Raw genomic sequence first — 27,020 nt, 5'->3', positions numbered from 1 at the left:
ACTACTCAAGGTACGTTCTGACCATTTAGAAACATTTAATACATCGTTTAATCCCTTTTGAAACTGCTTTAGAGATCAGTGAATCCTATATATGGGCAGATAACTTCAAAACCACTAATTAAAAACATTTTAAACATATTTGAAACACTTCACTCACACCTTTAACCTTCATTCCCCCGCCCCCGCAAATAAAACATTTCAAAAACACATTTGAAAGCCCTTAACAAAGAATCCCGACCACCATTAAACCACCCAAACACAAAATATTCAGCAACTTGCAACAGATCAAAATAATCCCAATTTAATCCCCGTTTTAAGCTATTTTACTGGCATTCAGAAATCACTTTGCAATGCCCATTAACACACACTAACGCACTTACTCTCCAACACACACATAAACTCACTCAGCCTCCAACACACACACTGACACACTCAGCCTCCAACACACACACTGACACACTCAGCCTCCAACACACACTGTCACACTCAGCCTCGAACACACACACAGACTCACTCAGCCTCCAACACACACACCGATACACTCAGCATCCAACACACACACCGACACACTCAGCCTCCAACACACACACCGACACACTCAGCCTCCAACACACACACACTGACACACTCAGCCTCCAACACACACACACTGACACACTCAGCCTCCAACACACACTGACACACTCAGCTTCCAACACACACACTGACACACTCAGCCTCCAACACACACACTGACACACTCAGCCTCCAACACACACACTGACACACTCAGCCTCCAACACACACACTGACACACTCACTCTCCAACACACACTGACACACTCAGCCTCCAACACACACACTGACACACTCAGCCTCCAACACACACACTGACACACTCAGCCTCCAACACACACACTGACACACTCAGCCTCCAACACACACACTGACACACTCAGCCTCCCACACACACTGACACACTCAGCCTCCAACACACACACTGACACACTCAGCCTCCAACACACACTCTGACACACTCAGCCTCCAACACACACACTGACACACTCAGCCTCCAACACACACACTAACACACTCAGCCTCCAACCCACACACTGACACACTCAGCCTCCAACACACACACTGACACACTCAGCCTCCAACACACACACTGACACACTCAGCCTCCAACACACACACTGACACACTCAGCCTCCAACACACACTGACACACTCAGCCTCCAACACACACACTGACACACTCAGCCTCCAACACACACCGACGCACTCAGCCTCCAACACACACCGACGCACTCAGCCTCCAACACACACACTGACACACTCAGCCTCCAACACACACACTGACACACTCAGCCTCCAACACACACACTGACACACTCAGCCTCCAACACACACACTGACACACTCAGCCTCCAACACACACACTGACACACTCAGCCTCCAACACACACACACTGACACACTCAGCCTCCAACACACACATTGACACACTCAGCCTCTCCGTTGACAGTCCGCAGTTTTTGCTTCTTCATTCCTGTTTCTTCTATCCATTTTAACCCCTCTTTTTCCTTTGAGAGTCGGTTGGCTCCAGTTTCCTGCAGGGGACATAGGGTCTCAGCATATCTTGGACCTGGGAACGGAGGGGAATCTCACATTAAGGAATCATTATTGACGGCAATGCGACACAGTCACACTCTCACTTCCCACTCACTTTCCTGAAACATCCCTGAGCCCAAACAACAGGGTAATCTCCAACCCCTTTAACACCAGAGGGAGCAAAGTCCTGTCAATGCTCTCTCCCCAATGTCAACTGGTGATGGCCCATTAATGCTCACTCCACGCAATCACTCAAACCAACTGAGAACAGTTCATCAGTCATGGCTCGGAATAGTCAATGAATGACGAAAAAAAGATCTAAACTGCTCACTGGAAATCGGTAAACAAGGCTAACTAGTCATGATTAAACTGGACTAACTAATCGTGGATAATGGTTAATTAATGAAAATGAGAAATTGTTCATGCTTCAGGAATGATTAATCAGCCCGAGCCAGCAATAGTTAGAACATAGAACATAGAACATAGAAAGCCACAGCACAAACAGGCCCTTCGGCCCACAAGTTGCGCTGATCATATCCCTACCTCTAGGCCTATCTATAGCCCTCAATCCCATTAAATCCCATGTACTCATCCAGAAGTCTCTTAAAAGACCCCAACGAGTTTGCCTCCACCACCACCGACGTCAGCCGATTCCACTCACCCACCACCCTCTGAGTGAAAAACTTACCCCTGACATCTCCTCTGTACCTACCCCCCAGCACCTTAAACCTGTGTCCTCTCGTAGCAACCATTTCAGCCCTTGGAAATAGCCTCTGAGAGTCTACCCTATCCAGACCTCTCAACATCTTGTAAACCTCTATCAGGTCACCTCTCATCCTTCGTCTCTCCAGGGAGAAGAGACCAAGCTCCCTCAACCTATCCTCATAAGGCATGCCCCCCAATCCAGGCAACATCCTTGTAAATCTCCTCTGCACCCTTTCAATGGCTTCAACATCTTTCCTGTAATGAGGTGACCAGAACTGCGCGCAGTACTCCAAGTGGGGTCTAACCAGGGTCCTATAAAGCTGCAGCATTATCTCCCGACTCCTAAACTCAATCCCTCGATTAATGAAGGCTAGTACGCCGTATGCCTTCTTGACCGCATCCTCCACCTGCGAGGCCGATTTAAGAGTCCTATGGACCCGGACCCCAAGGTCCTTCTGATCCTCTACACTGCTAAGAATGGTACCCTTCATATTATACTGCTGCTTCATCCCATTGGATCTGCCAAAATGGATCACCACACACTTATCCGGGTTGAAGTCCATCTGCCACTTCTCCGCCCAGTCTTGCATTCTATCTATGTCTCGCTGCAACTTCTGACATCCCTCCAAACTATCCACAACACCACCTACCTTGGTGTCGTCAGCAAACTTACCAACCCATCCCTCCACTTCCTCATCCAGGTCATTTATGAAAATGACAAACAGCAAGGGTCCCAGAACAGATCCCTGGGGCACTCCACAGGTCACTGACCTCCATGCAGAGAAAGACCCCTCCACAGCCACTCTCTGCCTTCTGCAGGCAAGCCAGTTCTGGATCCACAAGGCAACAGCCCCTTGGATCCCATGCCCTCTCACTTTCTCAAGAAGTCTTGCATGGGGGACCTTATCGAACGCCTTGCTGAAGTCCATATAGACCACATCCACCGCTCTTCCTTCGTCAATGTGTTTGGTCACATTTTCAAAGAACTCAACCAGGCTCGTAAGGCACGACCTGCCCTTGACAAAGCCGTGCTGACTACTTTTGATCATACTAAACTTCTCTAGATGATCATAAATCCTGTCTCTCAGGATCCTCTCCATCAACTTACCAACCACTGAGGTTAGACTCACTGGTCGGTAATTTCCCGGGCTGTCCCTGTTCCCTTTCTTGAATATAGGGACCACATCTGCAATCCTCCGGAACCTCTCCCGTCTCCATCGACGATGCAAAGATCATCGCCAAAGGCTCCGCAATCTCCTCCCTCGCCTCCCACAGTAACCTGGGGTACATCCCATCCGGTCCCGGCGACTTACCAACCTTGATGCCATTCAATAGTTCCAACACATCCTCTTTCTTTATGTCCACATGCTCGATCCTTTCTGTCCACCGCAAACCAGCAGTACAACCACCCAGATCCCTTTCCACCGTGAATACCGAGGTAAAGTATTCATTAAGCACCTCCGCCATTTCTAACGGTTCCGCACAAACTTTTCCCCCTTCACCTTTTAAGGGTCCTATGCCTTCACATCTCGTCCTTTTACTCTTGACATATTTGTAGAAAGCCTTGGGATTCTCCTTAATCTTACCCGCCAAGGTCTTCTCATGACCCCTTCTCGCTCTCCTAATTTCCTTCTTAAGCTCCTTCCTACATCCCGTCTACTCCTCTAAATCCTTAACACCTCCTAGCTCTCTGAACCTTCTGTACGCCTCTCTTTTCTTATTCACCAGGTTCATCACAACCTTCGTGCACCACGGTTCCCGTACCCTACCAACACCCCCCTGTCTCATCGGAACGTTGTCATGCAGAGCTCCAGACAAACATTCCTTGAAAATCCTCCACTTTCCTTCGGTACTTTTCCCCAAGAATGCCTCCTTCCAATTTACCCGTCTAATTTCCTCCCTGATGACACTGTATTTCCCTTTACTCCAGAGAAACACTTTCCTAGCCTGCCTGATCCTATCTCTTTCCAATGCTATCGTGAAGGAGATAGAATTATGATCGCTATCCCCAAGATGCTCACCCACCGAGAGATCCTCCACCTGTCCAGGTTCATTAGCCAGCACCAGATCAAGTACAGCCTCTCCTCTAGTAGGCTTATCCACATACTGTGTCAGGAAACTCTCCTGGACACACCTAACAAACTCCTCTCCATCCAAACCCCTAGCCCTAGGGATATTCCAATCTATGTTTGGGAAATTAAAATCTCCCATCACGACAACTCTGTTATTCCTACATCTCTCCAGGATCTGTTTCCCCATCTGCCCCTCAACATCTCTGTTACTATTGGGCGGCCTATAGAAAACACCCAGCAAAGTTACCGACCCCTTCCTGTTCCTCCTGGGATGGAGGGTCTTAGCTGTGAGGAGAGATTGGGTAGACTGGGGTTGTTCTCCCTGGAAAGACGGAGAATGAGGGGAGATCTAATAGAGGTGTACAAGATTATGAAGGGGATAGATAGGGTGAACAGTGGGAAGCTTTTTCCCAGATCAGAAGTGACGTTCACGAGGGGTCACGGGCTCAAGGTGAGAGGGGCGAAGTATAAGAGAGAGTGGTGGGAGTGTGGAATGAGCTGCCGGATAAAGTGGTAAATGCGGGGTCACTTTTAACATTTAAGAAAAACTTGGACGGGTTCATGGATGAGAGGGGTGTGGAGGGATATGGTCCAAGTGCAGGTCAGTGGGACTAGGCATAAAATGGTTCGGCACAGACAAGAAGGGCCAAAAGGCCTGTTTCTGAGCTGTAATTTTCTATGGTTCTATAACTCAGATATCAGAGGGATGTTTTTTACACAGAGGGTGGTGGGGGCCTGGAATGCGCTGCCAAGTAGGGTGGTGGAGGCAGGCACGCTGACATCGTTTAAGACTTACCTGGATAGTCACATGAGCAGCCTGGGAATGGAGGGATACAAACGATTGGTCTAGTTGGACCAAGGAGCGGCACAGGCTTGGAGGGCCGAAGGGCCTGTTTTCCTGTGCTGTACTGTTCTTTGTTCTTTGATTCCGTTGTCTGGTTAGGGTGCATTGGCCGTGCTAAATTCTCGCTCAGTGTAACCCGAACAGGCGCCGGAGTGTGGCGACGAGGGGGATTTTCACAGTAACTTCATTGCAGTGTTAATGTAAGCCTTAGTTGTGACACGAATAAATAAATTTTAAAAAAGGTGACCTGAAATGTAAAAAACATTGGTGAGGCCACATTTGGAGGACTGCGTACAGTCCTGGTCACCCTGCGATAGGAAGGATATTATCAAACTGGGAAAGGGGGCAAAAAAGATTGACAAGGACGTTACCGGGACAAGAAGGTTTGAACTGTAAGGAAAGGCTGGATAGGCTGGGACTTTTTCTCTGAGCACAGGAGGACGAGCGGGGATGGGGAGGAAACCTTAGAGAGGTTTATAAAACCACGAGGGGGAGAGATAAGGTGAATCGTCTTTTCCCCAGGGTAAGGGAGTCCAAACTTGGAGAATAAACCTTTAAGGTGAGAGAGGAAAGGTAGAAAAGGGACCTGAGGGACAAGTTTTTCCACACACCAGATGGTGCATATATGGAATGAGGTGCCAGAGGAAGTGGGAGAAGTGCAGTGACACAAAAATGGGATGGGTTTCCCCCACACACTGACTCTCACTGGGGTACGGGTCCCCCACACACTGACTCTCACTGGGGTACGGGTCCCCCACACACTGACTCTCACTGGGGTACGGGTTCCACACACACTGACTCTCACTGGGGTACGGGTCCCACACACACTGACTCTCACTGGGGTACGGGTCCCACACACACTGACTCTCACTGGGGTACGGGTCCCACACACACTGACTCTCACTGGGGTACGGGTTCCACACACACTGACTCTCACTGGGGTACGGGTCCCACACACACTGACTCTCACTGGGGTACGGGTTCCACACACACTGACTCTCACTGGGGTACGGGTCCCACACACACTGACTCTCACTGGGGTACGGGTTCCACACACACTGACTCTCACTGGGGTACGGGTTCCACACACACTGACTCTCACTGGGGTACGGGTCCCACACACACTGACTCTCACTGGGGTACGGGTTCCACACACACTGACTCTCACTGGGGTACGGGTTCCACACACACTGACTCTCACTGGGGTACGGGTTCCACACACACTGACTCTCACTGGGGTACGGGTTCCACACACACTGACTCTCACTGGGGTACGGGTTCCACACACACTGACTCTCACTGGGGTACGGGTTCCACACACACTGACTCTCACTGGGGTACGGGTCCCACACACACTGACCCTCACTGGGATACGGGTTCCACACACATTGACTTTCACTGGGGTACGGGTCCCACACACACTGACTCTCATTGGGGTACGGGTCCCACACACACTGACCCTCACTGGGATACGGGCCCCACACACACTGACTCTCACTGGGGTACGGGTTCCACACACACTGACTCTCACTGGGGTACGGGTCCCACACACACTGACTCTCACTGGGGTACGGGTTCCACACACACTGACTCTCACTGGGGTACGGGTTCCACACACACTGACTCTCACTGGGGTACGGGTTCCACACACACTGACTCTCACTGGGGTACGGGTCCCACACACACTGACTCTCATAGCGGGGCACACTGGGTTAGCACTGCTGCCTCACAGCGCCAGGGACCTGGGTTCGATTCCCGGCTCGGGTCACTGTCTGTGTGGAGTTTGCACATTCTCCCCGTGTCTGCGTGGGTTTCCTCCGGGTGCTCCGGTTTCCTCCCACAGTCTGAAAGACGTGCTGGTTAGGGTGCATTGGCCGTGCTAAATTCTCCCTCAGTGTAACCCGAACAGGAGCCGGAGTGTGGCGACTGGGGGATTTTCACAGCAACTTCATTGCAGTGTTAATGTGAGCTGATTTGCGACATTGGTGAACAGGCTGTTCTTTTCCCCTTGTACAGCTGGGTTTTCCCTGTCATCGGACACATGGGGATCTGCACCTTGTCGGGAATTATCCGGGACTTTGCTGGGCCTTACTACGTGTCGGTAGGTACCGGGACGGGGCTGAGAATTTTCCGCCTGTCTGTGTGAGGGGTTGCGAGTGAATTCTGACTCTCCTGTTGTCTCATTTCAGGAAGACAATATGGCTTTCGGGAATCCCAGCAAGTAAGTACGCCGTGCGGGTCTGTGTGTGTGAGAGCGAGAGAATGTGTCTCCAACATCCCCCCCGCTTTCTCTCCCCCCCCCATGCCTACCTCCCCCCCCCCCCCCCCGGCCCCCCCCCCACCACCCCCCCCTCGCTATACCCCCATAGCCACCAGATCACACGGGCATGTCTCCAAGCGAATTTGCTATTTTTATACACTGCCGTTCTCTCTCCCCCACCCCCCCCCATTCTTAAACATTCCGTTTCAGTTATTAGGAGCGGAAGTAGGTAAATTCAGCCCTTAAGAACATCTGAACTAGGAGCAGGAGGAGGTCATCTGGCCCCTCGAACCTGCTCCGCCATTCAATAAGATCATGGCTGATCTTTTTGTGGACTCAGCTCCACTTACCCGCCCGCTCACCATAACCTTCATTCCTTCAAAAATCAATCTGTCCTTGCCTTAAACACATTCAATGAGGTAGCCTCAACTGGGCAGGGAATCCCACAGATTCACAACCCTTTGTGTGAAGAAGTTCTTCCTCAACTCAGTCCTAAATCTACTCCCCCTTATTTTGAGGCCATGCCCCCTAGTTCTAGTTTCACCCGCCAGTGGAAACAACTTCCCTGCTTCTATCTTATCTATTCCCTTCATAATCTTATTTGTTTCTATAAGATCTCCAGTCATTCTTCTGAATTCCAATGAGTATAGCCCCAGTCTACTCAGTCTCTCCTCATAAGCCAACCCTCTCAACTCCGGAATCAACCTAGTGAATCTCCTCTGCACCCCCTCCAGTGCCAGTATATCCTTTCTCAAGTAAGGAGACCAAAACTGTGCACAGTACTCCAGGTGTGGCCTCACCAGCACCTTAAACAGCTGCAGCCCTTGGAGCCTGCCCCACCATTCAATCAGATCATGGCTGATCTCTCCCTGGTCTCAAATCCTCCTCCCCACCTTTTCCCCATATCCTTTTAACCCATTTTTAAAAATCAGAAATATATCTTGTGGTTAGTCCCCCTTGACCTGGTGTTTATTTGAGTTCACGAGCTTTCGGAGCGCTGCTCCTTCATCAGGTGAGTGATCCCAAATAAACCTGTTGGACTTTAACCTGGTGTTGTGAGACTTCTCACAATGACTTGAGAAGGTGCTATCTCTTCTGAATTAACGGTTAGAAGTTAATTAATATAAAAGCTTATATTAAGACATATAAGATGATGAAGGGGCTGGATAGGGTAGAGGTGGAGAGATTCTTTCCACTTAGAAGGGAAACCAGAACTAGAGGGCACAGCCTCAAAATAAGGGGGGGCCGGTTCAGAACAGAGTTGAGGGGGAACTTCTTCTCTCAGAGGGTAGTGAATCTCTGGAATTCTCTGCCCATTGAAGCAGTGGAGGCTACCTCGTTGAACATGTTCAAGAACATAAGAATATAAGAAATAGGCTCGTTGGTCTAGGGGTATGATTTTCGCTTTGGGGGTTGAAATTCGCAAGCTTGCGGGAGGTCCCGGGTTCAAATCCCGGACGAGCCCGCATTTCTAGGGCGGCACGGTAGCACAGTGGTTAGCACTGCTGCTTCACAGCTCCAGGGTCCCGGGTTCGATTCCCGGCTCGGGTCACTGTCTGTGTGGAGTTTGCACATTCTCCTCGTGTTTGCGTGGGTTTCCTCCGGGTGCTCCGGTTTCCTCCCACAGTCCAAAGATGTGCGGGTTAGGTTGATTGGCCAGGTTAAAATTGCCCCTGAGATGCGTAGGTTAGAGGGATTAGTGGGTAAATATGTGGGGGTAGGGCCTGGGTGGGATTGTGGTCGGTGCAGACTCGATGGGCCGAATGGCCTCCTTCTGCACTGTAGGGATTCTATGATAATTCTATGATCTAGCCCCTCGAGCCTGCACCGCCATTCAATAAGATCATGGCTGATCTGAAGTGGATCAGTTCCACTTACCCGCCTGATCCCTATAACCCCTAATTCCCTTACCGATCAGGAATCCATCTATCCGTGATTTAGGACTGAGTTGAGGAGGAACTTCTTCACACAAAGGGTTGTGAATCTGAGAGAAGAAGTTCCTCCTCAACTCTGTCCTAAACTGACCCCCCTTTATTTTGAGGCTGTGCCCTCTAGTTCTAGCTTCCTTTCTAAGTGGAAAGAATCTTTCCATCTCTACCCTATCCAGCCCCTTCATTACCTTATAGGTCTCTATAAGATCCCCCCTCAGCCTTCTAAATTCCAACAAGTACAAACCCAATCTGCTCAGTCTCTCCTGATAATCAACACCCCTCATCTCTGGTATCAACCTGGTGAACCTTCTCTGCACTCCCTCCAAGGCCAATATATCCTTCCGCAAATAAGGGGACCAATACTGCACACAGTATTCCAGCTGCGGCCTCACCAATGCCCTGTACAGATGCAGCAAGACATCTCTGCTTTTATATTCTATCCCCCTCGCGACAAAGGCCAACATCCCATTTGCCTTCTTGATCACCTGTTGCACCTGCAGACTGAGTTTTTGCGACTCATGCACAAGGACCCCCAGGTCCCTCTGCACAGTAGCATGTTGTAATTTTTTTCCATTTAGATAATAATCCAATTTGCTATTATTTCCTCCAAAGTGAATAACCTCGCATTTGTCAGCGTTATACTCCATCTGCCAGATCCTCGCCCACTCACTCAGCCTGTCCAAATCTCTCTGCAGACCTTCTACGCCCTCCACACGATTCACTTTTCCACTTATCTTTGTGTCGTCTGCAAACCTTGTTACCCTACACTCATCTTTTGAGGAGAGATTGAGTAGATTGGGCCTGTACTCATTGGAATTTAGAAGGCTGAGGGGAGATCTTATAGAGACATATAAGATAATGAAGGGGCTGGATAGGGTAGAGGCAGAGAGATTCTTTCCACTTAGAAAGGAAGCTGGAACTAGAGGGCACAGCCTCAAAATAAAGGGGGGTCAGTTTAGGACAGAATTGAGGAGGAACTTCTTCTCTCAGAGGGTGGTGAATCTCTGGAATTCTCTGCCCACTGAGGTGGTGGAGGCTACCTCGTTGAATATGTTTAAATCACGGACAGATGGATTCCTGATCGGTAAGGGAATTAGGGGTTATAGGGATCAGGCGGGTAAGTGGAACTGATCCACTTCAGATCAGCCATGATCTTATTGAATGGCGGGGCAGGCTCGAGGGGCTAGATGGCCTACTCCTGCTCCTATTTCTTATGTTCTTATGTTTGCCACTCGTTTTAAGTGAATAATTAACGAGCTATTTTATTTAAATAACCAGGAACTTTAACTATACAAAGTAACATATTAACTAAAGTACGTTTTGCACGGTGTCACAGTGGTTAGGACTGCTGCCTAACAGCGTCAGGGACCCGGGTTCGATTCCCGGCTCGGGTCACTGTCTGTGCGGAGTTCGCACATTCTCCCCATGTCTGCGTGGGTTTCTTCCAGGTGCTCCGGTTTCCTCCCACAGTCCAAAGATGTGCAGGTTGGGTGGATTGGCCATGCTAAATTGCCCCTTAGTGTCCAAAGATGTGCGGGTTGGGTGGATTGACCATGCTAAATTGCCCCTTTGGGTCCAAAGATGTGCAGGTTGGGTGGATTGGCCGTGCTAAATTGTCCCTTAGTGTCCAAAGATGTGCAGGTTGGGTGGATTGGCCATGATAAATTGTTGCTTAGTGTCCAAAGATGTGCAGGTTGGGTGGATTGGCCGTGTTAAATTGCCCCTTAGTGTCCAAAGATGTGCAGGTTGGGTGGATTGGCCATGCTAAATTGTCCCTTAGTATCCAAATATGTGCAGGTTGGGTGGATTGGCCATGCTAAATTGTCCCTTACTGTCCAAAGATGTGCAGGTTGGGTGGATTGGCCATGCTAAATTGTCCCTTAGTGTCCAAAGATGTGCAGATTGGGTGGATTGGCCGTGCTAAATTGCCCCTTCGTATCCAAAGATGTGCAGGTTAGGTGGATTGGCCATGCTAAATTGTCCCTTAGTGTCCAAAGATGTGCAGATTGGGTGGATTGGCCGTGCTAAATTGCCCCTTCGTATCCAAAGATGTGCGGGTTAGGTGGATTGGCCATGCTAAATTGTCCCTTAGTGTCCAAAGATGTGCAGGTTCGGCGATTGGCCATGCTAAATTGTCCCTTAGTGTCAGGGGGACTAGCTAGGGTAAATGTGTGGGATTACGGGGATAGGGCCTGGGTGGGATTGTGGTCTGTGCAGACGTGATGGGCCGAATGGCCTCCTTCTGCACTGTCGGGATTCTATGATTGAAATGCTGTTCGAATAATACAAGGAACATTCATTACCAAAACAGTAATAATGGAAGTTTGATCGCGCTCAAAAAAAATATATAACCGGGTCTGATAGCTTTTGGAAAGTTTGGAGGTCTGTGGTAGTTGTCCGCTGTCTGTCAGATCTTCCTGACTCTCTATCCTTCTGTGAGAAAGCTGGATAATTTTCTGAAGAGATCTTTAAACTGGCAAGGAGAGCTGCTCGAGAGATGGTTTTAAAAGTTTATTTATTAGTGTCACAAGTCTGGCATTAACACTGCAATGAAGTTACTGTGAAAACCCCCCAGTCGCCACAGTCCTGTTCGGGTTACACTGAGGGAGAATTTAGCACGGCCAATGCACCCTAACCAGCACGTCTTTCAGACTGTGGGAGGAAACCGGAGCACCCGGAGGAAACCCACGCAGACACGGGGGGAACGTGCAGACTCCGCACAGACAGTGACCCGAGGCTGGGAATCGAACCCGGGTCCCTGGCGCTGTGAGGCAGCAGCGCTAACCCACTGTGCCACCCCAGATGGCCAAGAGGAGGTTGCTGGCCTTTTGACTGGCTACCCTGTCCTCCGGCGATGTCCTTCCACGCTGCTTGCCCAAAGCTGTTGCTTTGGCCTTTGTACCAGAGAAAATGGCTGTTGGTATTTATAGCTGTGATGACCTTGCGATTTTCTTACAGCACGATTGGTTTGCTGCTGTCAACACTGTCAAATTTATCGAATCATAGAATCCCTAAAGTGCAGAAGGAGGCCATTCGGCCCATCGGGTCTGCACTGACCACAGTCCCACCCAGGCCCTATCCCCTTAACCCCATGCATTTACCCTGCTTATCTCCCTGATACTAAAGGGCAATTTAGCATGGCCAATCTACCCAACCTGTACATCTCTGGACACTAAGGGACAATTTAGCATGGCCAATCCACCCGACCTGCACATCTTTGGACACTAAGGGACAATTTAGCATGGCCAATCCACCTCGCCTACACATCTTTGGACACTAAGGGACAATTTAGCATGGCCAATCCACCCAACCTGCACATCTTTGGACACTAAGGGACAATTTAGCATGGCCAATCCACCCAACCTGCACATCTTTGGACACTAAGGGGCAATTTAGAATGGCCAATCCACCCAACCTGCACATCTTTGGACACTAAGGGGCAATTTAGAATGGCCAATCCACCCAACCCGCACATCTTTGGACACTAAGGGACAATTTAGCATGGCCAATCCACCTAACCTGCACATCTTTGGACACTAAGGGACAATTTAGCATGGCCAATCCACCTCGCCTACACATCTTTGGACACTAAGGGGCAATTTAGCATGGCCAATCCACCTCGCCTACACATCTTTGGACACTAAGGGGCAATTTAGCATGGCCAATCCACCTAACCTGCACATCTTTGGACACTAAGGGACAATTTAGCATGGCCAATCCACCCAACCTGCACATCTTTGGACACTAAGGGACAATTTAGCATGGCCAATCCACCCAACCCGCACATCTTTGGACACTAAGGGACAAATTAGCATGGCCAATCCACCTAACCTACACATCTTTGGACACTAAGGGACAATTTAGCATGGCCATTCCGCCTAACCTACACATCTTTGGAGTGTGGGAGGAAACCGGAGCACCTGGAGGAAACCCACGCAGACACGGGGAGAATGTGCAGACTCCTCACAGACAGTGACCCGAGCCGGGAATCGAACCCCGGTCCCTGGAGCTGTGAGGCAGCAGTGCTAACCACTGTGCCACCCTCAAATGCAAATCTGATAGGCTATTAATATCATGGAATCATAGAAACCCTGCAGTGCAGAAGGAGACCATTCAGCCCATCGAGTCTGCACCGACCACAATCCCGCATAGGCCCAATTCCCGTAATCGTACATATTTACCCCACTAATCCCTCTAACCTACGTATTCTAGGACATTAAAGAGACAATTTAGCATGGCCAATCCACCAAACCCCGCACATCTTCGGACTGTGGGAGGAAACCGGAGCACCCGGAGGAAACCCACACAGACACGGGGGAGAAGGTGCCGACTCCGCACAGACAGTGACCCGAGGCTGGGAATCGAACCCGGGTCCCTGGCGCTGTGAGGCAGCAGCGCTAACCCACTGTGCCACCCTCGAATTCAAATCTGTCAGGTTCTTAGTAGTTGAGCGTTGTCTTCAAACTCGTAGGCTGACAAAAAGGCAACAGCCTGCAGAACCGGTTACCAAGGCAACCCTGATACTTTTGGTCCTTTTGAAATAGATGTTGCAATCTGCAGTCTGTGCGCACTCTGCATTTTAGCACAGAACTCAAAACCAGCTTTTAAATGGTCCACGCACAGTTTCCATAAAACACAGGAGCAGAATGAGGCCACTCGGCCCATCGAGTCTGCTCCGCCATTCAACCATGGCTGATATTTTCCTCATCCCCATTCTCCTGCCTTTTCCCCATAACCCCTGATCCCCTTATTAATCAAGAACCGATCTATCTCTGTCTTAAAGACACTCAATGATCCGGCCTCCACAGCCTTCTGCGGCAAAGAGTTCCACAGATTCACCACTCTCTGGCTGGAGAAATTCCTCCTCATCTCTGTTTTGAAGGATCGTCCCTTCAGCCTGAGGTTGTGTTCCCTCCGGTTCTAGTTTTTCCTACAAGTGGAAACATCCTCTCCACGTCCTCTCTATCCAGGCCTCGCAGTATCCTGTAAGTTTCTATAAGATGGGCGGCACGGTAGCACAGTGGTTAGCACTGCTGCTTCACAGCTCCAGGGACCTGGGTTCGATTCCCGGCTCGGGTCACTGTCTGTGTGGAGTTTCCACATTCTCCTCGTGTCTGCGTGGGTTTCCTCCGGGTGCTCCGGTTTCCCCCCACAGTCCAAAGATGTGCGGGTTAGGTTGATTGGCCGTGATAAAATTGCCCCTTAGTGTCCTGAGATGCGTAGGTTAGAGGGATTAGTGGATAAAATGTGTAGGGATATGGGGGTAGGGCCAGGGTGGGGTTGTGGTCGGTGCAGACCCGATAGGCCAAATGGCCTCTTTCTGCACTGTAGGGATTCTATGATTCTCTACCGGGGACCCTCTATTCCCATCCTATTCATGTATTTGTCAAGATACCCCTTAAAAGTCACTACCGTATCCGCTTCCACTACCTCCCCCGGCAACGAGTTCCAGGCACCCACTACTCTCTGTGTAAAAAATCTGCCTCGTACATCTCCTTTAAACCTTGCCCCTCGCACCTTAAACCTGTGCCCCCGAGTAATTGACTCTTCCGCTGTGGGAGAAAGCTTCTGACGATCCACTCTGTCCATGCCCCTCATAATCTTGTAGACTTCTATCAGGTCGCCCTTTCAACCTCCATCGTTCCAGTGAGAACAAACCAAGTTTCTCCACTGAAAAGTATTGTTTCTTGCATGCTATGCAAAGCATACCGCTCATAGAGTACAGAGGGGAGAAGGAAAATAGAGGGTGCAGAATGTAGCAATTTGATTTATTGTCACATGTATTGGGATACAGTGAAAAGTATTGTTTCTTGCGCACGAAACAGACAAAGCATACTGTTCATAGGAAAGGAGAGAGTACAGAATGTAGGGTTACAGTCAAAGCTAGGGCGTAGAGAAAGATCAGCTTAAGGCGAGGTAGGTCCATTCAAAAGTCTGACAGCAGCAGGGAAGAAGCTGTTCTTGAGTCGGTTGATTTGATTTATTATTGTCACGTGTATTGGGATACAGTGAAAAGTATTGTTTTCTTGCGCGTTATAAGAACAGAACATAAGAACTAGGAGCAGGAGTCGGCCGTCTGGCCCCTCGAGCCTGCTCCGCCATTCAATAAGATCACGGCTGATCTTTTTGTGGACTCAGCTCCACTTACCCGCCCGCTCACCATAACCCTTAATTCCTTTACTGTTCAAAACTTTATCTATCCTTGCCTTAAAAACATTCAACTGCTTCACTGGGCAGGGAATTCCACAGATTCACAACCCTTTGTGTGAAGAAGTTCTTCCTCAACTCAGTCCTAAATGTGCTTCCCCTTATTTTGAGGCCATGCCCCCTAGTTCTAGTTTCACCCGCCAGTGAAAACAACTTCCCTGCTTCTATCTTATCTATTATAGAACAGTACAGCACAGAACAGGCCCTTCGGCCCACGATGTTGTGCCGAGCTTTATCTGAAACCAAGATCAAGCTATCCCACTCCCTATCATCCTGGTGTGCTCCATGTGCCTATCCAATAGCCGCTTAAATGTCCCTAAAGTGTCTGACTCCACTATCACTGCAGGCAGTCCATTCCACACCCCAACCACTCTCTGCGTAAAGAACCTACCTCTGATATCCTTCCTGTATCTCCCACCACGAACCCTATAGTTATGCCCCCTTGTAATAGCTCCATCCACCCGAGGAAATAGTCTTTGAACGTTCACTCTATCTATCCCCTTCATCATTTTATAAACCTCTATTAAGTCTCCCCTCAGCCTCCTCCGCTCCAGAGAGAACAGCCCGAGCTCCCTCAACCTTTCCTCATAAGACCTACCCTCCAAACCAGGCAGCATCCTGGTAAATCTCCTCTGCACTCTTTCCAGCGCTTCCACATCCTTCTTATAGTGAGGGTATTCCCTTCATAATCTTATGTTTCTATAAGATCTACCCTCATTCTTCTGAATTCCAATGAGTATAGCCCCAGTCTACTCAGTCTCTCCTCATAAGCCAACCCCCTCAACTCCGGAATCAATATCGACAATACAGACAAAGCATACAGTTCATAGAGAAGGAAATGAGAGAGTGCAGAATGTAGTGTTACAGTCACAGCTAGGGTGTAGAGAAAGATCAAGTTCGTGTGAAGTAGGTCCATTCAAAAGTCTGACGGCAGCAGGGAAGAAGCTGTTCTTGAGTCGGTCGGTACGTGACCTCAGATTATTGTATCTTTTTCCCGATGGAAGAAGGTGGAAGAGAGAATGTCCGGGGTGTGTGGGGGGGATCCTTGATTATGCCGGCTGCTTTTCCCCGAGGCAGCGGGAAGTGTAGACGGAGTCAATGGACGGGAGGCTGGTTTGCGTGATGGATTGGGCTACATTCACGACCTTTTGTAGTTCCTTGCGGTCTTGGGCAGAGCAGGAACCAGACCAAGCTGTGATACATCTGGAAAGAATGCTTTCTATGGTGCATCTGTAAAAGTTGGCGTTGGGAGATTAAACAGTTTGGGCTTCCACTTGCCTGAGTTTGGAAGGATGAGGGGGGGAATCTGATGGAGGTATATGAAATACCAAAAGGGATTGATAGTTTAAATTTAAAAAAAAAAGTTTATTAGTGTCACAAGTCGGCTCACATTAACACTGCAATGAAGTTACTGTGAGAATCCCCTAGTCGCCACACTCTGGTTCGGGTTACACTGAGGGAGAATTTGGCACGGCCAATGCACCCTAACCAGCACGTCTTTCAGACTGTGGGAGGAAACCGGAGGAAACCCACGCAGACACGGGGAGAATGTGCAGACTCCGCACAGACAGTGACCCGAGCCGGGAATCGAACCCGGGTCCCTGACGCTGTGAGGCAGCAGCGCTAACCCACTGTGACAGACAGCGTTACGACCTGATTTCAAAAAAACGGGTTAAAGGGAGATGGCGAACAGGTGGGGAGTGGAATTGAGAGCAGGGGGAGATCAGCCATGATCTAATTGAATGGCGGGGCAGGCTCGAAGGGATGAATTTCCCTATCTCCGCTCCTAATTCCTAAAGGCCACCATTCCAATTGCCTCACTGCAATCGGTCTGCGTGCACCAGCTGCAGAGCGATTCATGAACAAGGACACCCAGATCCCTCTGCCTTTTGTGAAGAAGATGTTATAATGTTAGCCGCCGTGTAGAGTATGGCGCTTGTGACGCTGGGTGCTCTGGGCCGGGGTGATGGTCCGTTCAGATTTCCCCGTGCCAAACGCTGACTGTGGCCCTCGATCCCGGCAGGTACTGGCAGCTGGATCCCACCAAGGTTTACCGGACTGGACCCAATCCCTGGGATACCAGCGTCCTTGAAGCATCGGAGGAGTACAAGCACAGAATGGTAAGGCGGGGGCTGTGGCTTCTGGGGGGGCTAATGTCTGTCTGAGTCTGATCTCTCGGCATTGCACAGTGTAGAAGTGGCCCTTCAGCCCATCATCTCTGCACCGACACACGTGGAACACCTGGCCTCCCACCCAATCCCATCTACCAGCACTTGGCAGGTAGCCTTGAATATTATAGAATCATAGGATCCCGGCAGTGCAGAAGAGGCCATTCGGTCTATCGAGTCTGTCTCTCTTTGGACACTAAGGGACAATTTAGCATGGCCAATCCACCCAACCTGCACATCTTTGGACACTAAGGGACAATTTAGCATGGCCAATCCACCCAACCTGCACATCTTTGAACACTAAGGGACAATTTAGCATGGCCAATCCACCCAACCTGCACATCTTTGGACACTAAGGGACAATTTAGCATGGTCAATCCACCCAACCCGCACATCTTTGGACACTAAGGGACAATTTAGCATGGCCAACCCACCCAACCTACACATCTTTGGACACTAAGGGACAATTTAACATGACCAATCCACCCAACCTGCACATCTTTGGACACTAAGGGACAATTTAGCATGGCCAATCCACCCAACCTACACATCTTTGGACACTCAGGGACAATTTAGCATGGCCAATCCACCCAAACGACACATCTTTGGACACTAAGGGACAATTTATCATGGCCAATCCACCCAACCTGCACATCTTTGGACACTAAGGGACAATTTAGCATGGCCAATCCACCCAACCTACACATCTTTGGACACTAAGGGACAATTTATCATGGCCAATCCACCCAACCTGCACATCTTTGGACACTAAGGGACAATTTAGCATGGCCAATCCACCCAACCTACACATCTTTGGACACTAAGGGACAATTTAGCATGGCCAATCCACCCAACCTACACATCTTTGGACACTAAGGGACAATTTAGCATGGCCAATCCACCCAACCTACACATCTTTGGACACTAAGGGACAATTTAGCACGATCAATCCACCTAAACACCACATCTTTGGACACTAAGGGACAATTTAGCATGGCCAATCCACCCAACCCGCACATCTTTGGACACTAAGGGACAATTTAGCATGGCCAATCCACCCAACCTGCACATCTTTGGACACGAAGGGGCAATTTAGCATGGCCAATCCACCCAACCTGCACATCTTTGGACACGAAGGGGCAATTTAGCATGGCCAATCCACCCAACCTGCACATCTTTGGACACGAAGGGGCAATTTAGCATAGCCAGTCCACCCAACCTGCACATCTTTGGACACTAAGGGACAATTTAGCATGGCCAATCCACCCAACCTGCACATCTTTGGACACTAAGGGACAATTTAGCATGGTCAATCCACCCAACCCGCACATCTTTGGACACTAAGGGACAATTTAGCATGGCCAACCCACCCAACCTACACATCTTTGGACACTAAGGGACAATTTAACATGACCAATCCACCCAACCTGCACATCTTTGGACACTAAGGGACAATTTAGCATGGCCAATCCACCCAACCTACACATCTTTGGACACTCAGGGACAATTTAGCATGGCCAATCCACCCAACCGACACATCTTTGGACACTAAGGGACAATTTATCATGGCCAATCCACCCAACCTGCACATCTTTGGACACTAAGGGACAATTTAGCATGGCCAATCCACCCAACCTACACATCTTTGGACACTAAGGGACAATTTAGCATGGCCAATCCACCCAACCTACACATCTTTGGACACTAAGGGACAATTTAGCATGGCCAATCCACCCAACCTACACATCTTTGGACACTAAGGGACAATTTAGCACGATCAATCCACCTAAACACCACATCTTTGGACACTAAGGGACAATTTAGCATGGCCAATCCACCCAACCCGCACATCTTTGGACACTAAGGGACAATTTAGCATGGCCAATCCACCCAACCTGCACATCTTTGGACACGAAGGGGCAATTTAGCATGGCCAATCCACCCAACCTGCACATCTTTGGACACGAAGGGGCAATTTAGCATGGCCAATCCACCCAACCTGCACATCTTTGGACACGAAGGGGCAATTTAGCATGGCCAGTCCACCCAACCTGCACATCTTTGGAGTGTGGGAGGAAACCGGAGCACCCGGAGGAAACCCACGCAGACACGAGGAGAATGTCGTGAACTCCACGCAGACAGTGACCCGAGGCCGGGAATCGAACCGGGGTCCCTGGTGTTGTGAGGCAGCAGTGCTAACCACTGTGCCAAGTGTTCATCCAGATACTTTTTAAAGGATGTGTGGCATCCCGCTTCCACCACCCTCCCGGGCATTCCAGACCCTCACCATCCTCTGGGTGAAAAAGCTTTTCCCCACATCCCCCCCCTTCCCCCGCCCCCTCACCTTGAACCTGTGTCCCCTCGGGACTGACCCTTCAGCTAAGGGGAACAGCTGCTCCTTATCCACCCTGTCCATGCCCCTCGTAATCTTGTACATCTCAATCAGGTTGTCCCCTCAGTCTTCTCTGCTCCAACACAAACAACTCAAGCCTACCCGACCTCTCTTCCGAACTGAAACGCTCCATCCCAGGCAGCGTCCTGGTGAATCTCCTCTGGATCCCCTCCAGTGCGATCACGTCCTTCCTATAATGTGGCGACCAGAACTGCACTCAGTACTCCAGCTGTGGCCTCACCAAAGCTCCATACAACTCCATCATGTCCTGCCTGCTTTTGTAATCTTTGCCTTAATTGATAATGGCAAGTGTCCCATATGCCTTTTTCACCATCCGACTAACATGCCCTTCTGTCTTCAGTGATCTGTGGACTAACACGCCAAGGTCCCTTTGTTCCTTGTGTCCTGCCATCCATTGAATACTTCCTTGTCAAATTACTCCTTCCAAAGTGTATCACCTCGCACCTTTCAGTGTTAAACTCCACCTGCTATTTATCTGCCTATTTGACCACCCAGTCTCTATCTTCTCGTCGTCCAAAACTCTCAGCCTCACTTTTGGCCATCCATCCAGTCTTTGTTTCATCTGCAAACTTACCGGGGTGGGTGGGAATTTTTTTTAAAAAAAAGAGAGATCGTTGTAGCATTTGAATCTCAGCCAAACATTCACATTTAGAACATAGAACATTACAGCGCAGTACAGGCCCTTCGGCCCTCGATGTTGCGCCGACCTGTGAAACCAATCTAAAGCCCATCTAACCTACACTATTCCAATATCATCCATATGTTTATCCAATAACCATTTGAATGCTCTTAATGTTGACGAGTCCACTACTGCTGCAGGCAGGGCATTCCACGCCCTTACTACTCTCTGAGTAAAGAACCTACCTCTAACATCTGTCCTATATCTCTCACCCCTCAATTTAAAGCTATGTCCCCTCGTGCGAGCCATCACCATCCGAGGAAAAAGGCTCTCACTATCCACCCTATCTAATCCTCTGATCATCTTGTATGCCTCTATTATTAAGTCACCTCTTAACCATCTTCTCTCTAACAACATTTCGGGCAGTGTCAGCAAAGAACTCAATTGAAAGGGCACGGATTGGGTGGTTGTGCTCGATTCTCCACGTTACACCGGATGGCCTGTTAATCAAAACAGCCCGACAGAGATTTTGATTTTTCAACTCTCTCTGTTCACTAGCCGGGGGCAGGGGGGAGGGGAAGGGGTTTGAAAGAGGGATTTTCTGGCAGTCTCTAATGATGTAGCGGGGTTTAACAGTTGTTTTCTGTCTGTAGCACAACCTGTGTTGTGACAATTGTCACTCGCATGTCGCAATGGCCCTCAACCTGATGCGATATGACAACAGAACCTCGTGGAATATGGTCAAACTCTGTTTCCTGATGCTGGTCCATGGCAAATACGTCAGGTACAGTATCCTCCGGGTTACGTGAATCAGCCCCATTCCTGCTCCCGGTCCCTGTGCAGTCACCCCTGGGTTAGGGAGAGGGGATGAATCAGCCCCATTCCTGCTCCCGATCCCTGTCCAGTCACCCCTGGGTTAGGGAGAGGGGGTGAATCAGCCCCATTCCTGCTCCCGATCCCTGTCCACTGACCCCTGGGTTAGGGAGGGGGGTGAATCAGCCCCATTCCTGCTCCCGATCCCTGTCCAGTGACCCCTGGGTTAGGGAGAGGGGGTGAATCAGCCCCATTCCTGCTCCCGATCCTTGTCCAGTCACCCCTGGGTTAGGGAGAGGGGGGTGAATCAGCCCCATTCCTGCTCCCGATCCCTGTCCAGTGACCCCTGGAACAGGAGGAGGCCATTCAGCCCCTCTCTCTCTCTCTTTCTCTCGAGCCTGTTACACAGGAACAGGAGGAGGCCATTCAGCCTCTCTCTCTCTCTCTCTCGAGCCTGTTACACAGGAACAGGAGGAGGCCCATTCAGCCCCTCTCTCTCTCTCTCTCGTGCCTGTTACACAGGAACAGGAGGAGGCCCATTCAGCCCCTCTCTCTCTCTCTCGAGCCTGTTACACAGGAACAGGAGGAGGCCCACTCAGCCCCTCTCTCTCTCTCTTGAGCCTGTTACACAGGAACAGGAGGAGGCCCATTCAGCCCCTCTCTCTCTCTCTCTCGAGCCTGTTACACAGGAACAGGTGGAGGCCATTCAGCCCCTCTCTCTCTTGAGCCTGTTGCACAGGAACAGGAGGAGCCCATTCAGCCCCTCTCTCTGTCTCGAGCCTGTTACACAGGAGCAGGAGGAGGCCCATTCAGCCCCTCTCTCTCTCTCTCTCGAGCCTGTTACACAGGAACAGGAGGAGGCCCATTCAGCCCCTCTCTCTCTCTCGAGCCTGTTGCACAGGAACAGGAGGAGGCCATTCAGCCCCTCTCTCTCTCGAGCCTGTTACACAGGAACAGGTGGAGGCCATTCAGCCCCTCTCTCTGTCTCGAGCCTGTTACACAGGAGCAGGAGGAGGCCCATTCAGCCCCTCTCTCTCTCTCTCTCTCGAGCCTGTTACACAGGAACAGGAGGAGGCCCATTCAGCCCCTCTCTCTCTCTCGAGCCTGTTGCACAGGAACAGGAGGAGGCCATTCAGCCCCTCTCTCTCTCGAGCCTGTTACACAGGAACAGGTGGAGGCCATTCAGCCCCTCTCTCTCTCGAGCCTGTTACACAGGAACAGGAGGAGGCCCATTCAGCCTCTCTCTCTCTCTCGAGCCTGTTACACAGGAACAGGAGGAGGCCCATTCAGCCTCTCTCTCTCTCGAGCCTGTTACACAGGAACAGGAGGAGGCCCATTCAGCCTCTCTCTCTCTCTCGAGCCTGTTGCACAGGAACAGGAGGAGGCCATTCAGCCCCTCTCTCTCTCTCGAGCCTGTTACACAGGAACAGGAGGAGGCCCATTCAGCCTCTCTCTCTCTCGAGCCTGTTACACAGGAACAGGAGGAGGCCCATTCAGCCTCTCTCTCTCTCTCGAGCCTGTTACACAGGAACAGGAGGAGGCCCATTCAGCCTCTCTCTCTCTCTCGAGCCTGTTGCACAGGAACAGGAGGAGGCCATTCAGCCCCTCTCTCTCTCTCGAGCCTGTTACACAGGAACAGGAGGAGGCCCATTCAGCCTCTCTCTCTCTCGAGCCTGTTACACAGGAACAGGAGGAGGCCCATTCAGCCTCTCTCTCTCTCTCGAGCCTGTTGCACAGGAACAGGAGGAGGCCATTCAGCCCCTCTCTCTCTCTCTCGAGCCTGTTACACAGGAACAGGAGGAGGCCCATTCAGCCCCTCTCTCTCGAGCCTGTTGCACAGGAACAGGAGGAGGCCATTCAGCCCCTCTCTCTCTCTCGAGCCTGTTACACAGGAACAGGAGGAGGCCATTCAGCCCCTCTCTCTCTCTCTCGAGCCTGTTACACAGGAACAGGAGGAGGCCATTCAGCCCCTCTCTCTCTCTCTCGAGCCTGTTACACAGGAACAGGAGGAGGCCATTCAGCCCCTCTCTCTCTCTCTCGAGCCTGTTACACAGGAACAGGAGGAGGCCATTCAGCCCCTCTCTCTCTCTCTCTCTCTCTCGAGCCTGTTGCACAGGAACAGGAGGAGGCCCATTCAGCCTCTCTCTCTCTCTCGAGCCTGTTACACAGGAACAGGAGGAGGTCCATTCAGCCCCTCTGGTGCCTACTCTGCCATTTATTGCAATCAAAGTTATTTGTGATGCAGTCTGACGCTGTTCCCTCGCTGTTCCTCTTTCCCAGTTTCGGAGGTTTTTTGCGGACCTGGCTTCCTTTCCTGGTGATCCTCGCCGTGACGTTGACTGTTGTCCTTGTCATCTACCTGTAGTGAGCGGAGCGCTGCGTGAACTGGGAGCAATATCGCCAAAGCCCCTCGTATCCGCACCGGTCTCCTCCGCCAGTCTCTGTCTGTCTCTCTCCCTCCCTCTCTCTGAGGCCTCCCACTCCACCACCAACCCAGTCCTCACAACCTTCCCCTCCTTGGTTTGCGGAGAGATTAGTGGGCGGGGGTGGGACAGGTGTTACGTGGGGAAGGGAGACCTGTTCCCTGAGTTGTTTTGATGCCCCCGGAGGCTAGCTTTCCCTACGGGAATCCTGAATTTCACAACGGCCGTGGCGACTCGCGCTGCGGGACGAAAGAGGGGGCGGTTCTGATTCGTCCGTCGCTCCGTCCCAGGTGTTTCTGGGGAGATAGCACCTCTCTGCTGCACCCCCCCTGCTCCCCAGCCCCCGACTGCCCGGGTGGTTGGAAAGCAACTCGCCGCTTGGGCATAGTCCCGTTGTCGCGGAGGCCGGGCACCAGCGTCTGAATGTATGTCACCACTGAGCCAGATTATGAGCTTAGATTGGTCAGTCTAGCTATTGGCGCACTCAGGATTGCTTGGTGTGTGCTGTCGCTTATCATAAATTGGTTCGTGTCGCTATTGGCACACTCAGGATTGCTCAGTTAGTGCTCCCAATATCTTAAATTAGTTAGTCTAGCTATTGGCACACTCTATTGCTCAGTAAGTGCTGCCCATTATCTTAAATTCGTTAGTTTACCCATTGGCGCACTCAGGATTGCTTGGTGTGTGCTGTCCCTTATCACAAATCGGTTAGTGTCACTATTGGCACACTCAGGATTGCTCAGTTAGTGCTCCCAATATCTTAAATTAGTTAGTCTAGCTGCTGGCACACTCTATTGCTCAGTAAGTGCTGCCCATTATCTTAAATTGGTTAGTTTACCCATTGGCGCACTCAGGATTGCTTGGTGTGTGCTGTCCCTTATTATAAATCGGTTATGTCGCTATTGGCACACTCAGGATTGCTCAGTTAGTGCTCCCAATATCTTAAATTAGTTAGTCTAGCTGTTGGCACACTCTATTGCTCAATAAGTGCTGCCCATTATCTTAAATTAATTTGTGTAACTATTGGCACACTCTCTTGCTCAGTTAGTCTGCCTCACTATTTCAAATTGGTTAGTGTAGCGATTGGCACACTCAGGATTGCTCAGTTAGTGCCCACTTATGTTAAATTAATTAGTGTCGCTATTGGCACTCTACTGCTCAGTAAATGCTGCCCATTATCTTAAATTGGTCAGTGTAGTTCTTGGCGCACTCGGGATTGCTTAGTTAGTGCCCACTTATGTTAAATTGGTTAGAGTTGCTGTTGGCACTCTCTACTGCTCAGTAAGATTTCTCCGCTATCTAAAATTGTTTAACGAAGGAAATGGAAATTCTTCGCTCAGTTAGTGCTCCCTGCTGTCTTAAATTGGTTAGTGTAGCTATTAGCACACTCTATTGTTCAGTAAGTTCTCCCCATCATGGTAAATCGGTCAGCGTCGCTATTGGCACACTTAAGATTACTCAGTTTGTGCTCCCCATCATCTTAAATTGGTCAGTGTGGCGACTGGCACACCTCTATCGCTCAGCAAGTCCTCCCTGCTATCTTAAATTGGTTAGTGTAGTTCTTGGCGCACTCAGGATTGCTCAGTCAGTGCTGCCCCATTGCGCGATTGTATCTAAGAGGAGATGTTTTTGGTTTGGTTCTTGCCCCACATGGGCGAGGCTGGCGTAGGTACGCTGCCTCTCTCGAGCAGCAAGGGGAAGGTGTTTGGTTCGCTCCGACGTTTTTCTGGGAAGGCTTGGCCCGGGTTGCATTTGGGGCCAAAGGCAACGAAGGGTCGATGGCATTGACTCAGGCCCTCCGAGCGAGCTCGACAGCCAATGGAAAAGCTATTTCCCCCGTCAGGCAAGTCAGAGAGTCTGCAATTGGCTGTTAGGGTGTGTGTCTGACTGAGTGCCAGAGAGGAGACAGGAAACTCTCGCGCTCTCTCTCTCCCCCCCCTCGCTCTCTCTCTCCCCCCCCTCGCTCTCTCTCTCTCCCCCCCCTCGCTCTCTCTCTCTCCCCCCCCCCTCGCTCTCTCTCTCTCCCCCCCCTCGCTCTCTCTCCCCCCCCCCTCGCTCTCTCTCTCTCCCCCCCCTCGCTCTCTCTCTGTCCCCTCCCCCTCTCTCTCTCTCTGTCCCCCCTCCCCCTCGCTCTCTCTCTCTCTCTGTCCCCCTCCCCCTCGCTCTCTCTCTGTCCCCCTCCCTCTCGCTCTCTCTCTGTCCCCCCCCCCTTGCTCTCTCTCTGTCCCCCCCCCTCGCTCTCTCTCTGTCCCCCCCCCTCGCTCTCTCTCTGTCCCCCCCCCCTCGCTCTCTCTCTGTCCCCCCCCCTCGCTCTCTCTCTGTCCCCCCCCCTCGCTCTCTCTCTGTCCCCCCCCCTCGCTCTCTCTCTGTCGCCCCCCCTCGCTCTCTCTCTGTCCCCCCCCCTCGCTCTCTCTCTGTCGCCCCCCTCGCTCTCTCTCTGTCCCCCCCCCTCGCTCTCTCTCTGTCCCCCCCCTCGCTCTCTCTCTCTGTCCCCCCCCTCGCTCTCTCTCTGTCCCCCCCCCTCGCTCTCTCTCTGTCCCCCCCTCGCTCTCTCTCTGTCCCCCCCCCTCTTTCATTCTCTCTCTCTCTGACACCCCTCTTCCTCCCTCCCTCCTTGCCCCCTCTCTCTGCTCCCCTAAGCTGTGTGTTCTCTGCTGACGAGCGAATGAATCCTTGGGCATTTTACTCTGGGGGGAGGGGGAAAAAATACACTGTTCCTTTCCTACTCTTCTCCTGCGGGGGGAAGGGGGGGGGACCCGTCCTGAAACTCACTCTTCCCTCTTCCTGATTTTGAACCCTCTGTGTCCTTACGGAGAAATATCCCAGCCTCTCCCAATCTCTGCGCATTGGCTGAAGTTCTCACAACCCCGCCCCCGCTCCCCCTCTGGGGACTAATCTGGTCAATCTCCTGTTCAACCCTACCCTCCCCCTCCTCCCCCCAGCGACATTCTCCCTCAGTTTGGCGAGGGGAT

General features: G+C 50.9%; 1 protein-coding gene and 1 non-coding gene across 2 annotated transcripts; both read left to right on the top strand.

Annotated features, from left to right (window-relative positions):
• The first annotated feature begins 7,231 nt into the window (after window positions 1-7,231).
• Window positions 7,232-24,572, top strand: LOC144488744 (transmembrane protein 222-like). The gene is made up of 5 exons (XM_078206845.1): window positions 7,232-7,315; window positions 7,404-7,435; window positions 17,636-17,732; window positions 21,466-21,596; window positions 23,906-24,572. The coding sequence occupies exons 1-5, from the start codon at window positions 7,256-7,258 to the stop codon at window positions 23,988-23,990; spliced, it is 405 nt and encodes a 134-aa protein (XP_078062971.1). The 5' UTR covers window positions 7,232-7,255; the 3' UTR covers window positions 23,991-24,572.
• On the top strand, window positions 8,850-8,939 carry trnap-ugg (transfer RNA proline (anticodon UGG)). Its single transcript is given in 2 exon segments — window positions 8,850-8,885; window positions 8,904-8,939. It is a non-coding gene; the product is annotated as a tRNA-Pro (tRNA).
• Window positions 24,573-27,020: the final 2,448 nt, after the last annotated feature.

This window comes from Mustelus asterias, unplaced genomic scaffold, assembly GCF_964213995.1.
Source record: "Mustelus asterias unplaced genomic scaffold, sMusAst1.hap1.1 HAP1_SCAFFOLD_1832, whole genome shotgun sequence".
Lineage (NCBI taxonomy): Eukaryota > Metazoa > Chordata > Chondrichthyes > Carcharhiniformes > Triakidae > Mustelus > Mustelus asterias.
Note: the sequence above shows the minus strand (reverse complement) of the source record. Positions and strands in the feature narration are given on the sequence as shown.

What these genes read in the sequence shown, in the direction of transcription:
- LOC144488744 (XM_078206845.1), top strand. Translation starts at nt 7,256, where the DNA reads ATGGGGATCTGCACCTTGTCGGGAATTATCCGGGACTTTGCTGGGCCT. An exon ending in AGGAGTACAAGCACAGAATG is followed by an intron (nt 17,733 to 21,465) that starts GTAAGGCGGGGG and finishes TTCTGTCTGTAG; the next exon opens with CACAACCTGTGTTGTGACAA. An exon ending in GTCCATGGCAAATACGTCAG is followed by an intron (nt 21,597 to 23,905) that starts GTACAGTATCCT and finishes CCTCTTTCCCAG; the next exon opens with TTTCGGAGGTTTTTTGCGGA.